The 16,623-nt window shown below is 37.8% G+C and overlaps 1 protein-coding gene across 1 annotated transcript; it reads left to right on the top strand.

Moving 5' to 3' along the window:
- The first annotated feature begins 7,910 nt into the window (after positions 1 to 7,910).
- Positions 7,911 to 16,496, top strand: LOC125270413 (glycerophosphodiester phosphodiesterase domain-containing protein 5-like). The gene is made up of 11 exons (XM_048193980.1): positions 7,911 to 8,140; positions 10,945 to 11,147; positions 11,457 to 11,560; positions 11,762 to 11,855; positions 12,066 to 12,125; positions 12,215 to 12,313; positions 15,181 to 15,274; positions 15,413 to 15,558; positions 15,789 to 15,871; positions 15,974 to 16,124; positions 16,244 to 16,496. Exons 2-11 carry the CDS (start codon positions 10,965 to 10,967, stop codon positions 16,487 to 16,489), a joined length of 1,260 nt encoding a protein of 419 aa, XP_048049937.1. The 5' UTR covers positions 7,911 to 8,140; positions 10,945 to 10,964; the 3' UTR covers positions 16,490 to 16,496.
- Positions 16,497 to 16,623: the final 127 nt, after the last annotated feature.

Genomic DNA, 16,623 nt, shown 5'->3' with positions numbered 1-16,623 from the left:
AATTAATTATTAATACAATTAATAATAAAGCTTTACAAGCATATCATTAAGTTGCCTTCATCAAGCCAACCTAATAAAATTGAAGCTAAAAGGGTAATTTACAGATGTAAATGGGTAAATATTTAATAATATATCTAAATGAATCATTTATCAAATACAGGATTTTTACATTACAGTATGCCTTTTGAAAATATGTATGTTGCATTGTCTGCTGCTTAATTAAGATATTGTTAAAATGACTACCGAAGACGTTCATACATTAATGTTATTGATCAAACAAAATGTTGTCATATTACAACTTGAAATTATTCCAATAAAAATATGAACATCTAAGGAAAGAATAAAATGAGGTTTTTAAAGAATGAATAGTGTTGTTGAGTGTCAGTTTTGTACTGATTTTTAAAATTGGATTTACACAGAATTTTTACACTTGTCAAAGTAGTACCAAAAAAAAAAATCATGCACATAGATACATATAACAATGTGTTTACAATTTTATTAGTGTAGTCACTGTAATATGAATAGGCATTTAAAAAAAATAATAATAACAAAGGAGTTATGATTGATGTTTATTTCAAGTATTTTATTTAAAACATCTTACCTCTCCGCATAGCCATTGATGAGGGCACAGTGTTTTAAAGTCTGTAACTCTCAAAACCATAGGGTTTTTGTCTCGACTCAAAGGCAGTGCAGCAATGACAGCTTCTTCAACGTCTGTCTCCCATAGAGCATGCATCTAGAAGACAGTTTTATTTTTATGTGTGTGCTTTTATATATATATATATATATATATATATGTGTGTGTGTGTGTGTATTTTTTATTATTATTTTTTTTTTAAATAAATAAAATTTTTAAATACATAAAAAGGATTACTGTACCTTTTCCTGGGGATCTTTGATTAGAGCTGTTTCTGACCATGTCTTTAGCTGCTTTGTGTTATGCAATTGTTGTACATCTTCCTTCGATACATCACATACCATTGCTTGAATGGCTGTTGTAGTGGCTTTGACATCTGTGTCAATTTTACCATTTTTGGTATTATTTCTCCTTTTGACTGCCTTTTTGTTTTTTATTTTTTTGGGGACAGGCATGATTACAGGGACACTGTAGTACTTGGACTTTTTGGGAGCAGTTACCCTTTTTGCCCACTGCTCTTCAGTTAGGTCTGTTGCTTCCCTTTTTCTTTTTGCTTTTGAACGTTTGGATCCAACAGACAGACCATGTCCAATTATGTGTTCACGGTAGCGCCCTCGTAAAGATGAATGAAGTGTGCAAATAAAATCTGCTGGCCTCATTTTTCTTCTTCTTTGTAAAATGGAATTTTTCACGATGCCGAACCAACATTCGACATGGCTATTTGTATCCCTGGTTCTCGTGTTTTGTACTGTTGGTTCAGGTGTTTTTTTGGACTCTGTGGCATACTTTTCCATATTTCCAAGGAAAATGCCACTCCATAGTGGGAAAAGACCCAAGTAGTGACCTGTCAGGAGATTGATAATCCCTTCACATCTGTACACGTTGTCTTCCAAGCTGCTAGACATCTCTTCTTTCTCCAATAGTTCCATGGACTCCTCCCTGACTTCGAGAAACTCAGAGGTAAACTTGGAGCGTCCAATGATTGTATTTTTGGACATTTGAATATCATCTTCTGCAGGGATGCTTGCCTTAAGGAAAATGTCATCCTCAACATCTAAAGCCATTTGCTTTATGTAATTGTTGAGTTTGACAACAGCAGTTTCCACAGTTGGTGTATTTTTTTCAGCCAAAAAGACCAAGCACATCTGCAAAAAGATTGCCTTAGCCTGCTGAAGAGTTATGCTATTTTGCAAAAGTGCAAAACAGAACACAGCAAAGTTGTGCAATCCTTTGTCTTTTGTTTGTTTTCTGGCTGCATTTGAAAAGGTTTTCACCATGTGTGCAGCACAGATATGCACAACTGTGAACCTCATTACATCCTTCCGTTGAAGTTGGAAATGACATATTTTGTGTGCCCTTTCTAAGAACGTATCAACATTTTCTTTGTTGAATGATATGAGAACACTTTGGATCAGTGCCCAACTAAAATCTGTCTCGATGCGACGTACTCGAACAGAGGTCAATTTGCTGACACTGTGCACAAATTTCAGCAGCCAGCTTGAAATATTTGGCACATTGTGTTCATTTGTCAGCAGCTCTGTAACTGGAAGTGGTGGTTTGTTTGTACCATCTCCTGGGAGAACCAGAGCATAATAAAGCACTCTCTTAACTTGATTTGGTATTTTGCTCACTATTCCTCCAGTTGCATCCAGATAGAGGGATGTGTTGTGGTTGTCCTGCAGGTGTGTCACAAGGATTTCCATTCCCTGTTCTGTGTACATCTGCACTGAAAAAGGATCAACTTGCAAATGCTGCATGTACCCAGGAAAGTTGAAAAATCCTGTGTCACACTCTCTGAGTATTTTCTGAGCTATCATCAGTTCCATGACAACATTGTCATGGAACCGGAGACTCCTTTTAAATTCAGAGGATATGGTTTTTAGAACATTTTTTGTGAGGCATTTTGAAATGTTCCCAGCAATGAGCTCTGCCGTTGGAATGGAACTCAGTTTTCTGTAGTAGAAATTTGAAATTCCATTTTTTAGTGCCTTAGCTATTTTGCCTCTGCGCGTGTAACTTGCCCTACGAAATTTTAGTTCTTCTTTTGCATGTCTGACATGCCCAAATTGGGTGACACAGATGGTAACTTTTTTGTTGTGTTGTGGTGGCTCATTACATGTAAATACATATTTGGCCTTGCAATCAGAGAATGTACACTCTGCCTTTAATTTTATATAAGGTCCATGTTTCCGACTGTGAAGACATCTAACTCTCTGATATTTAAATGCAATTGGACATGATGGTTTTATTTTCTTGAACTGTTTGTAAATTATGTGAGTCCAAGGTGTTTTGAGTTTTTGTTGTCCTTTTTTAGGCGCTATTTTTCTCCAGTCTTTACTGGTTATGTGAATTTTGAATCTCTTTTTACCTGTTGTTGTTGGTCTCCACTGGCTTTGTTTGTTTTGTCCTGTATTGTCTGGTACACTGGTGTCACCTTCATGCTCTTCAAAGTCTTCATGTGGAAGAATTTCTTCAAAGCAGCAGTCAGGTTCATTGATTTCCTCAGCCATGTCATTGAACAGGGAATCATGATCTGATTCTGCTTCTGTAATGTCTTCCTCATTCTTTTCCAGGTGGTGCTTACTTTTTTTTCGGAAATGTATAAAAACACTTGACCGCACATTTTTCCGGTTACTGTGCCATACCACTGAGAGCCACTTTCGGTATTTAAGTGTGTCACTTCCAAAAACATTCTGGGCTACCTCACTCCATATGATGGAATTCCATGGTATCCTTTTCTCTAGACTAACCTCAGAATGTAAAAACTTTTCAACTAGACTTTCAACCCCTCCACATTCACGCCAAAGGTCAGGAGCACCATGCCTTAGACCTATTTTTTTGCGTGCTTTTACCATGCTGGCCTATTTCAGTGATTAATCTAGCGTGACATTTCTGAATCAAACGTGCAAGGATTTAGCGAAATTAGGTATTCAGCAAGTATAGTTTTGATAGCTTGTGGTAAAAATATAAATAAAGCCAGAAAAGCTAAAGCAATATGCCAATGTAATATCCATGCAATCGCTCTATTCCATGTGTGATGGATCACTATGTCCTCTGAATTACCGCAAGAAAAGAAATGTAATTAAAAAAGAGGGGAAGCATTATAAGTTTTTTTTATGTGCAAAAATAATTTAGCACTTTAGTAAACTTTAAGCACTGTGACATTTTGGCATTTTGTGCTTTGATTAGGAGTCGCTGTCCTTCTTTGAAGTGCTGAAATACTGCCAGCGTCGTTTTAATGTCATTATATTTAAAAATAAAATAAAAATGATATTATTATTGAAGATTTTTTTATATAGATGTTAATATTTATTTTTTTATTTTTAAATAGCTAATATGAGCAAATTAATTTATGCAAATATTTTCAGTCATAACTTATGATTTGTGTGTGCATCAGTGTACATCAGTGCATTTGCGCATGGGACAAAATGTTGAGCACAATTATTGCAACCCACTGGCAATTAATCTTCTTCTTCTTCTTCTTCATTTTGATCTTTGCACATTTTTCTGATTTATCATGGCCATAAAGAGTCACTATCCTTGCTGTGAAGTGTCAAAGTTCTGCCAGTTTATGTCATTATGTTTTGTAAATATTTTTCTAATCTGTAATACAATTTAATGTTGTAAATACATTGAATTTTAAGCTTCTTATAATGCCTTTAAATGCATATAATATGATTTATACATTTGTGTGTGTATATATTATATATATAGCTGTAGATTAAATTATTATTATTGTTATTACTATGATTATTTTATATTTTTCTTGTGCACATTTAAGGTGGCCGTATACACACACACACACACTGTTACGATACACAGGAGGTCGGAGACACAGGTAAGTTTACAATGTTTATTGAGACAACCAGAGCGGTGAACAGGTGAGTATTTCAGATTAAGTTTCCAGACAGAATATATATCAAGACAGTGATACTTGACTTGATCTTCACACCAGGTTCGATGAAGGCAGAGACACGAGGAGCCAGACAGAGGACATATCAAGACAGGAACACTGAACTTGATCTTCACACCAGATTCAACGATGACGAGGAGACTTGGAACAGAGAGAGCACAATGACACTCATGGAGGACTGGAGAACACAGAGGATCTAGGAGACACACTGGAGACAGGTAAGGAGTCCATAAGGTAAGCATTCAGGTTAGTATGCATTAACAAGACCGGACAATGACTGAGTGACTGTGAGTGTCTTTTATAGAAAACTCTTAAAGTTTTCACAGATCAGAATAGTGATGTTAGTGACCCAGGGAAGGGTCAGCTGACCCGTACTGAACTGTGAAAGTTTTCACAGATCAGAATAGTGATGTTAGTGACCCAGGGAAGGGTCAGCTGACCAAAACTCAACTGTGAAAGTTTTCACAGATCAGAAAAGCGATGTTAGTGACCCAGGGAAGGGTCAGCTGACCCGTACTGAACTGTGAAAGTTTTCACAGATCAGAATAGAGATGTTAGTGACCCAGGGAAGGGTCAGCTGACCCGTACTGAACTGTGAAAGTTTTCACAGATCAGAATAGAGATGTTAGTGACCCAGGGAAGGGTCAGCTGACCAAAACTCAACTGTGAAAGTTTTCACAGATCAGAAAAGCGATGTTAGTGACCCAGGGAAGGGTCAGCTGACCCGTACTGAACTGTGAAAGTTTTCACAGATCAGAATAGAGATGTTAGTGACCCAGGGAAGGGTCAGCTGACCCGTACTGAACTGTGAAAGTTTTCACAGATCAGAATAGAGATGTTAGTGACCCAGGGAAGGGTCAGCTGACCAAAACTCAACTGTGAAAGTTTTCACAGATCAGAATAGCGATGTTAGTGACCCAAGGAAGGGTCAGCTGACCAAAACTCAACTGTGAAAGTTTTCACAGATCAGAAAAGCGATTTTAGTGACCCAAGGAAGGGTCAGCTGACCAAAACTCAACTGTGAAAGTTTTCACAGATCAGAATAGCGATGTTAGTGACCCAAGGAAGGGTCAGCTGACCCTTACTGAACTGTGAAAGTTTTCACAGATCAGAAAAGTGATGTTAGTGACCCAGGGAAGGGTCAGCTGACCAAAACTCAACTGTGAAAGTTTTCACAGATCAGAATAGCGATGTTAGTGACCCAAGGAAGGGTCAGCTGACCAAAACTCAACTGTGAAAGTTTTCACAGATCAGAAAAGCGATGTTAGTGACCCAGGGAAGGGTCAGCTGACCAAAACTCAACTGTGAAAGTTTTCACAGATCAGAATAGCGATGTTAGTGACCCAGGGAAGGGTCAGCTGACCAAAACTCAACTGTGAAAGTTTTCACAGATCAGAAAAGCGATGTTAGTGACCCAGGGAAGGGTCAGCTGACCCGTACTGAACTGTGAAAGTTTTCACAGATCAGAATAGAGATGTTAGTGACCCAGGGAAGGGTCAGCTGACCAAAACTCAACTGTGAAAGTTTTCACAGATCAGAAAAGCGATGTTAGTGACCCAGGGAAGGGTCAGCTGACCCGTACTGAACTGTGAAAGTTTTCACAGATCAGAATAGAGATGTTAGTGACCCAGGGAAGGGTCAGCTGACCCGTACTGAACTGTGAAAGTTTTCACAGATCAGAATAGAGATGTTAGTGACCCAGGGAAGGGTCAGCTGACCAAAACTCAACTGTGAAAGTTTTCACAGATCAGAATAGCGATGTTAGTGACCCAAGGAAGGGTCAGCTGACCAAAACTCAACTGTGAAAGTTTTCACAGATCAGAAAAGCGATTTTAGTGACCCAAGGAAGGGTCAGCTGACCAAAACTCAACTGTGAAAGTTTTCACAGATCAGAATAGCGATGTTAGTGACCCAAGGAAGGGTCAGCTGACCCTTACTGAACTGTGAAAGTTTTCACAGATCAGAAAAGTGATGTTAGTGACCCAGGGAAGGGTCAGCTGACCAAAACTCAACTGTGAAAGTTTTCACAGATCAGAATAGCGATGTTAGTGACCCAAGGAAGGGTCAGCTGACCAAAACTCAACTGTGAAAGTTTTCACAGATCAGAAAAGCGATGTTAGTGACCCAGGGAAGGGTCAGCTGACCAAAACTCAACTGTGAAAGTTTTCACAGATCAGAATAGCGATGTTAGTGACCCAGGGAAGGGTCAGCTGACCAAAACTCAACTGTGAAAGTTTTCACAGATCAGAAAAGCGATGTTAGTGACCCAGGGAAGGGTCAGCTGACCCGTACTGAACTGTGAAAGTTTTCACAGATCAGAATAGAGATGTTAGTGACCCAGGGAAGGGTCAGCTGACCCTTACTGAACTGTGAAAGTTTTCACAGATCAGAATAGAGATGTTAGTGACCCAGGGAAGGGTCAGCTGACCCTTACTGAACTGTGAAAGTTTTCACAGATCAGAATAGAGATGTTAGTGACCCAGGGAAGGGTCAGCTGACCCGTACTGAACTGTGAAAGTTTTCACAGATCAGAAAAGCGATGTTAGTGACCCAGGGAAGGGTCAGCTGACCCGTACTGAACTGTGAAAGTTTTCACAGATCAGAATAGCGATGTTAGTGACCCAGGGATGGGTCAGCTGACCCGTACTGAACTGTGAAAGTTTTCACAGATCAGAAAAGTGATGTACATTATCTGTACAAGGTCATATATATATATATATATATATATATATATATATATATATATATATATATATATGTATATTTGTATATATATGTATATATGTATATGTATATGTTTTTTGTATAATATTATATATATATATATATATATATATATATATATATATATATATATATCATATTAAACAAAAAACAGGGGGCAGAGCAAAGAGAAACACGGCCACGAGATAAAATGCTATTGTGAAAGTTTTCACAAATCGAGCTCTACCTAAAACAATGTTATTTTATTCCAGCAGTCTGCGTGTTCATTGGTAATAGACGTTAAACATGAAGAACGCCTTTCTTTCACATTCCTTACTGGCGGACTTACCAAGGGGTTTACGGACAAGAGCTTTGCTGTGAAAAAATTCACAGATCAAGCTGGTGAAGATGACACCAGTTTCATTCCTCTAAGTGTCCAACATTTGGAGCTATAGCCATTATAAAATTAAGAGTCGCTACGAAAAAAAACCCTGATTTCGGCCCAAAGGACAGCGTCACCTTAATTCACAAATCATGGAGAACGATATTTGGTATTATTTGCATGTCTATGACAGCGCACTGCGTAATTATAGCCAAAAGAAATCTGAATATCAAACCGCAAACTATCTTTACTGCGGTCCTCTAGCTTATGGAAATTGAGTTGCATTTAACAGTGTTCAGTAGCGCTGTTACACAAACTCATCATGCAGGGAATCTAATCTAGAGCTGGATATTTTTCACGCTCTCATTACCCATTCAGCGCCACACAGTACATGCTTCGACTGGCCAGTCAAGAAGCTACGGGAGGTATTTCCTTTCACTGGAGACAAACGGACAAGCGGACAGAGACCGGCGCAGTTTCTTGGTTCTGCTTTTTCAGATATTCGGTGAGATATTGGGCTGCTTATTACCTATTCTCCTACATAAAAATTTCAATACGAATACCATAGTCTACTGTGAAGATGTCAGCAATTCTGTCAAGTGTAAACAATTTTTTTTTTTGGCTAGTGTAACCATGTTTTTATTTCCGTGGATTCAAAGTATTTAAAAGTGGGTTGTGGTTTGTGGGAGATTTGTGCTTCTCTTTGTGAATCCTTTTTTGTGTTGAATGGCAAGTAGAAAAGCTGCCAGAAAAGAAAATGAGGCAACTCATCCAAATTTAACGAATTGCATACGTTTGGGCGGGGCTAAATATTAGCGTTTAGAATGGTAGACGGAGGCATACTTCCCTACATAATAGGCGAAAAACAGTAGGGGAGAGTGGGGTAAGATGAGCCATTTTTACTTATGTGGTCCTCAGGATTAGGGAAAATGAGGTACAATGAAAGTATTTAAAGTAATTTTAGGATGTTTATCATTTTAAGTGATCAGAATACATCTATGACAAAGGGTTCTAAAAATATGGCTTCTTATAAAAAAGTGTTCCTCTGGCTCAATTTGCCCCAGGTTAGGGGTAAGTTGAGCCGAGTCAGTAGGTGGGTGTAAACTGACCATCTAATTGAATCTGAATCAAACCCATGTGAAAGTTTAAAGATTATGTACCTCCGAAGAACAGGCGAAACTCAACATAACACCGACTGTTATGTAACAGTCGAGATCATTAATATGTACGCCCCCAATATTTGCATATGCCAGCCCATGTTCAAGGCATTACACAAGGGCAGCCAGTATTAACGTCTGGATCTGTGCACAGCTGAATCATCAGACTAGGTAAGCAAGCAAGAACAATAGCGAAAAATGGCAGATGGAGCAATAATAACTGACATGATCCATGATATCATGATATTTTTAGTGATATTTGTAAATTGTCTTTCTAAATGTTTCGTTAGCATGTTGCTAATGTACTGTTAAATGTGGTTAAAGTTACCATTGTTTCTTACTGTATTCACGGAGACAAGAGCCGTTGCTATTTTCATTTTTAAACACTTGCAGTCTGTATAATTCATAAACACAACTTCATTCTTTATAAATCTCTCCAACAGTGTAGCATTAGCCGTTAGCCACGGAGCACTGCATCAAACTCATTCAGAATCAAATGTAAACAATATAACAGTATACAATACTCACATAATCCGACGCATGCATGACGAACACTTTGTAAAGATCCATTTGAGGGTTATATTAGCTGTGTAAACTTTGTTTATGCACTGTCCATGGCAAGCGCGAGCTCCGTGGGCGTGGAGCACGAGAATTAAAGGGCCAGTAGCCCTGAATCGGCTCATTTATAATGATGCCCCAAAATAGGCAGTTAAAAAAATGAATTAAAAAAATCTATGGGGTATTTTGAGCTGAAACTTCACAGACACATTCAGGGGACACCTTAGACTTATATTACATCTTGTAAAAAAAGTTCTAAGACACCTTTAAATTCAGTGTGTTATGGTGGGGTAAGTTAAAACTGTGGCTCAGTTTACCCCACAGCATTTGGCTCACTTTGCCCCATAGCTGCCATTTTAGGAAAAGCTAGCTAGCTTACCAATTCAGGCTAATATTTAACTAAATGACTTGCATGGTTTTATACATTGCTAAATCACCAATATGTATCATAAATATTTTTAAACCTGGACAAATTTGCTTTGATACAACAGCCATTACATCTGTTATGTTAAAATTTTACTTTGACAAGCCAAAAATGTTTTTTATAGTAAATAAGTGACTTGTAAATAAATGTGCTTGTCCTTTTCACAGTCTGGCAGAAATGATGGGTGGTTCCAAAATATATGGTCACATGACAGTAAAAGTGTACTGTTGCCAAGATACAGGGGGTGGGTCAACTTACCCACTGGCTCATCTTACCCCACTCTCTACTCTGTGGCAAAACTATGTCAGAATCTACAGTTCTCATAAAAGAGTAGGCAAAAATAAGTACCTTCTACTTCCGAAGTGTTCTGAAGTGTATAGGATGGCAAAATATCGCCATAAAATAACAATAAATTAAATTGGCTATTTATCAGATTGTGTTTTATTAATATCTATATTTATATAGTCTATATAATGACTGGTTTGTGTCATACATAAAATATATATATATTACCCCAATCCTAATCCTACACTTACAATAATGCAAATACAGTACAACAAAAATACAGACAACACAATACTGATGTGTGCATGCCCAGTAGGACAATCTGGCCCTAGCTGTATTTCTTTTAGTATTTCTGGACACTTTACTATCCCATGAGGCCACAGGAGAGGATTTGTGAATGGCAGTGAAGCAACACAACCATAGACTGTAAAAAAATACAACTGTCTGTGATGGGTCACATGATAAAAAAGGACAGCTTGGCAAATGTAATACGTCTTGATTACATTCTTACTTCACACAATCATACTATATAGATAGAACATAGTTTTTAAGTGTTCGTGACGTGAAGTAATTTGTGAAGAGTATGTGATTTTGGACGCAGCCGAAGTTTCTTCTGAGCAGTAATTTTCCCTCTTAAATTTGGAAAAAAAAAAACCATCATTAGGTTTTATAATCAGCTTTGCATGTTGACTAATAAAGTTTTTACAGCTGTGCAGCTGGAAACTACACTGGCAAGTCTGACATAAAATATAGCAGAAGCACAGACAATATTATACATTTGCATTACATACACCGCATTGGCTATTAATAACATCGTCTCAGCTTCTTAAGTGTTTGTGAAATTATGTAGGGGTGAAAATAACTATATTATTTATACATTGACAGATCCCTCATTTGTCTTGCTTATGGGCACAACACCAACCGAGGTAACCCAACTGAAGTTGGGTAAGCTGAAAGTGGCACGTCAGAGGTTGCTACAGCGTTATGAGCACCAGCCCTTTGTCTTCTGTCTTGCTGGACTCTACGGCTGCCAGTGGAGACGTTACCAGCGCACACATGCTCAGCCTGGACACTGCTGCTGCTCTAAGGTGCTCTCATTAACTCAATAACTCATAATGCACATACTCAGATCATTTAAAATTAAGCTGTTAAGTTTACTAGTACAAGTTAACCTGGTCAAAGCAAATATGCACCTTTACAGAAAGAGTAACACTGATGCAAAAAGAGTACTTGGGTCTATTTTCCCTCACAAAAATGGCCTATGCTGAAGTTATGTGTCTGTTTGTGTCCTTTCGTGATTATTATAGTAATATTTAGGTCAGGTCTAAAATGCAGTGATAGTAAGCTAGATATGTATGCGTTATGTAATGGCTTAAAAAGGCTTAACTGTTTTGCAGCGGGAGTCTGGCAGTTTTGCTCTGATCATTCTGACCTTTTGTCTCAGTCTGGTGTTCCTGTACTTTTGGAGTGAAGCACGGAATGACTACAATGACTTTGACTGGTTTGTGTCATACATAATATTACATGTCTTATTGACTTCCATTGTGAGCGCATTACTGTTCATTTTAAGTTGTTTTTAACTTTGAACAGTCCTTTAATAATTGAAGAGACAGCAAATAAATAGTTTGAATTTTCAAAGACCTCTCAACGTGGGTAATTTAACTGAGATACACTAAAGTAACATTTCTCGCTTTGTCTCCAGGTTTAATTTTGGAAATCTGGGCTTCTGGTTTCCATGGTCTATTGTTTTGTTGATTCTTGCTGTTTTTCTGTTCACTTATGTTGCTGTTCTGCTGGTATGTGCTTTAAGAATATTCCTTCTCATTACTACTGTTTTGACCTCATTTCTTTACAAAACAGTTATGAAATTACTATTATAGATGTGACCGATACTTATTATATTATTGTAAATGTGGTTTTCTTTTGCTTTTTAAGCTTTAAGTCACCATAACATCTAAAAGGTCCATATGATAATTTGCTGGTAAGAAATATGTTTACATTCACAGCTGCTAGCAGTTTGTCTTCTCTCAGAAGGCCAGAGGTTATATTTACATTGGTGTCACAAGGTAACTTCAACTACATCTTACCTATGTAACTAATGAAAGTCTGATACTTTATGGTTTACACTTGTGATTGATGAAATCTCTTTTGATAGATCGGGATCTCAGTGACTTTGATTCTCTCCATTGTGGCCTCATCTGTTCTCACTGATTTATGGAGCAAGGAGTGGATGACTGTACTTTTATCTTTTCAGGCAGGTTTACTATCAAATGTTCAAATCAAATCAAACTTTATTTATAAAACACAATAAAAACAACAGTAGTTGAACACTGTGCTGTACAAAACCATGTTAAAAATATAAACAGTTTAGACCGCAATGCACATAGAAGGAGGAGAGTTAAAAAAAAAAACACTAAGTGATGGATTCTTATACTCTAGGGACAGTTATAAGCCTGGGTAAAAAGATAAGTTTATAACTTGGATTTAAATTCAGATTCTGAAGTGACTAATCTGAGGGAAACCAGAAGACTATTCCACAGTTTTGGCCCAGCAATAGAGGCAAGGTCACCCCTCAACTTCAATCTGGATCTCTGGACTACCAACACTCTTTGCTCAGAAGACCTCAAAGATCTAACAGATGTATTTGGGTTTAAAAGATCACAGAGATATTCAGGTGCCGTTCCACTCAGAAATAATAATAAAAAAAAAAACAGTAACATTTTATCTCAGTTCTATAACAGACCAGCAGCCAGTGCAAAGAGCATCATACAGGGGAGATATGATCAAATTTGTGGGTGCTTATCAGAAGTCTGGCAGCTGCATTTTGAACCATCTGAAGACAATTTATATTTGATTCCAATATATTTATTCCAATATAGAGGGAATTACAATAATCAAGCCATGATGACACAAATGCATGGATCACTCTCTCAAACTCTGGAAAATATAATAAACTCTTGGCTTTTGATAGCAATCTTAATTGGAAAAACCTGGAAATGACTACAGAATTGATCTGATTATTAGATTTGAGTGCATAATCAAAAATAACACCCAATTTTTTCACATAAGTTTTTACGTAAGAGTCCAGATCTCCCAAATCACAGAGGTGCCTGAAGGCCCAAACACAATGACCTCTGTTGCTCTTATTAAGTAAAAAATGTAAAGAGAACCAAGACTTAATAACAGACAAACACATAACTCGTCCTTCAGATGAGACGTTAAAGGTCCCGTTCTTCGTGATCCCATGTTTCAAACTTTAGCTAGTGTGTAATGTTGTTGTTAGAGTATAAATAAAATCTGTAAAATTTTAAAGCTCAAAGTTCAATGCCAAGCGAGATATTTTATTTAACAGAAGTCGCCTACATCGAACGGCCAGTTTGGACTACATCCCTCTACTTCCTTCTTTAATGACGTCACTAAAACAGTTTTTTGACTAACCTCCACCCACAGGAATACACAAGAGTTGCGTTTGTAGAGTGTGTTTGTCGCCATGTCGTCGAAACGCTGTTATTTTCATCCCGCAGTCCAATCACCTTTGTTTGGCCTTCCCAGGGACGCTGTACTTAGAGATCAATGGTTACAATTTATGTTTAACTCGGTTCCCGAAAATTATAATCCACATGTAAAACTATGTTTACAATAACACTGAGCGCGTACATCTCCACGTTATGGTAAGAGGCGTGACCTTTCCGGGCAAGGTTCGCTAAGCTGCTGTCGAATCACAACACAGGAACCGCTGGCACAATCAGAACTCGTTACGTATTTCTGAAGGAGGGACTTCATAGAACAAGGAAGTCATCAGCCCGTTTTTATGACAGTGGAAACAGCGGTATACAGATAAGTAAATTATGTGAAAAATACTGTGTTTTTTTACACGCGAAACATGAACACATGTTATATTGCACACTATAAACACAATCAAAGCTTCAAAAAACCACAAAAAACGTGACCTTTAAACCGAGGTCCTGACTTTCTGTGGTCCTTAAAAATGATGCCCTTCAAAAACAGTAGGGGTGTAACCCCGGCATCCTGGCCTAATTTGCCCACTGTCCATCATCGCCTCCTAATCATCCCCATATACTGATTGGTTTCATCACTCTCCACCAATAAGCTGGTGTGTGGTGGGCGTTCTGGCGCAATATGGCTGCTGTCGCATCATCCAGGTGGACGCTGCACATTGGTGGTGGTTGAGGAGATTCCCCCTTTCCATATGTAAAGCACTTTGAGTACCCAGAAAAGCGCTATATAAATGAAACAAATTATTATTATTATCTTAAGCTCATTTTGTCATTTTTCCTCAAGGGCAGGTAGATTTGCGTGTCATCAGCATTGAAATAAAATGACACCCCATGCTTGGTAAGAATGGACCCCAGAGGAAGCTTATATAACGAGAACAGAACAGGGGCCAAAACAGAGCCCTGAGGAACTCCAAAATGCAAGGTAGAGCTAGATGAAGAAAAACCATCAAGACAAACAGAAAAAGTTCTGTCATCAAGATAAGATTTAAATCAGTCGAGAACTAAACCTTTAATGCCCACACATTGTTCAAGGCGTGAAATAAGGATTGTATGATCAATAGTATCAAACGCAGCACTTAAATCTAATAGAGGATGTATCACAGAGCCCCCAAATCTACAGATAATAAAATATCATTCAAGACTTGTAAAAGTGCAATCTCAGTATGATGCTTCCTAAACACAGATTGAAATTAAAAAAAAAATACTATTTGACTCTGCAGTTGTACTAAAACAAAGGGTTTTTTTTTAAAGAAAAGATACATTTGAAATGGGTCTATAATTTGATTTTTGTAAAGCAAGGGTTTAACAATTGCAAGTATTTTGGGACAGTCACTGTAAGAAGAGACTTGTTTATTATAGCTAAAATACTTGGCCCAACAACATCGAAGACCTGAAGCAAGAACCTTGTGAATTCTTGCGGACATGTGGTAGGTTTTATCTGCTTAATTATATCATGGAAGGAGTTCAAATCGATTGTCTGGAATTCTTTAAAGGTTGAAATATAAAGAGAGGGAACATGTTGTACACACACATATATAATATTGATATTGGAGTAAAATTACTGTGACATTTTTAATTAAAATTCCCAAATCCCATTTGCCAGGTAACTGCCCCATATCTACACATAGGTGGTGTAGTTTTAATGACTCTGTTATCTTGGCCAGTAGCCATGCATGTCTTCCGGCTCAATATGAGGGGTAAGAATGAGTTTATTTTATACATAATACATTTCCAAAATATATTATAAAAAGAAAAGACATACTTTAAAAAAAAGCTTATATCACAGAAAGTGCATATTCTTACTGTGAATTCACATGTGTCTTTGTTTGTTTAAGTGAGACGGGTGGCCATGATGGTGCTGTATATAACTGTTCTACTCACTCTTTACCTGGTTCCTCTGGGCATGCACTCACCCTGCATTAAAGAGAGGAGCAGTCTGGGATCAGCTCCTGCTTTAATTGGACACAGGGGAGCACCAATGGTACATTTCATTATTCTTCTTAGGCTTTTCAGGTTCAAGCACTTACCTTTGATTATTACATTTTTTTTTATGCTAAAATACTTCTTTTCTAGTTTAATGTGATTTCCTAGTTCAGTATTTCCAAAACAATGATTATATCAACGCTGTGGGAGTACAGGATGTAGCAGACATGCCATGTACTATGTGCAGACTGAAGAAAAAAGCAATGCCTCTGTTGTATCTTTTCTCAGCTTGCCCCTGAAAACACCTACATGTCTTTTGAGAAGGCATTGGCAGCTGGAGCTGATGGTCTGGAGACTGATGTCACTATCAGGTCAACTCCAAAGAAAGTCTGTTTTATTTATAATGGATTTGTATATTCAGCAACAAAATGTCAAAAAAGTCCTTTATAATATCGTTTTGTCTCTTGCTGCAGTTATGATGGAGTTCCTTTCCTCATGCACGACAAGAACTTACGCAGGACAACTAATGTAAAAGATGTGTTTCCTAACTGGACACACACCTCACCTGCCATGTTTACGTGGAGAGAGCTGCAGAGTCTCAATGCCGGATCCTGGTTCTTCTCTGTAAGGCATCGGGATGCTTCTTTACTCTTGAAAAAAGAATATGTTTTTATCTAGACAATATCTTAGTTGCTTTAAACCACCTTTAAACATTAAACAGAGTATTATTGTTTCCCATTTAGCAAGACCCCTTTGGAACAGCTTCATCTCTGAGCCCAGATGAGCGTTTGCAGGCTCAGAATCAGTCGGTGTGCACACTGAAGGCCTTCCTGGATTTAGCGGCTCAATATGGGAAACTAGTGATCTTTGATCTGTACCGGCCACCCAGGGGTCACCCTTATAGAGATGCCTGGATATCCCGCACCCTAGACGTCATCCACAACGAGTCATCCATTCACTCCAGTCAGGTGTGCCATTATTTACTCTGATCAATAAAAACAATTTAAGAGCCAATTCCTTTCTCAAATAAAGTTTAAAATGTAGTAGATTAATGTGGTTTTTATAAACTTTGTTATATATTCTAGATTATATACGTCTATTGTGTTTTTACCTAGGTATTGTG

The sequence above is a fragment of the Megalobrama amblycephala genome, linkage group LG6 (genome assembly GCF_018812025.1).
Source record: "Megalobrama amblycephala isolate DHTTF-2021 linkage group LG6, ASM1881202v1, whole genome shotgun sequence".
Lineage (NCBI taxonomy): Eukaryota > Metazoa > Chordata > Actinopteri > Cypriniformes > Xenocyprididae > Megalobrama > Megalobrama amblycephala.
This window is presented reverse-complemented; position numbering and strand designations above follow the sequence as displayed.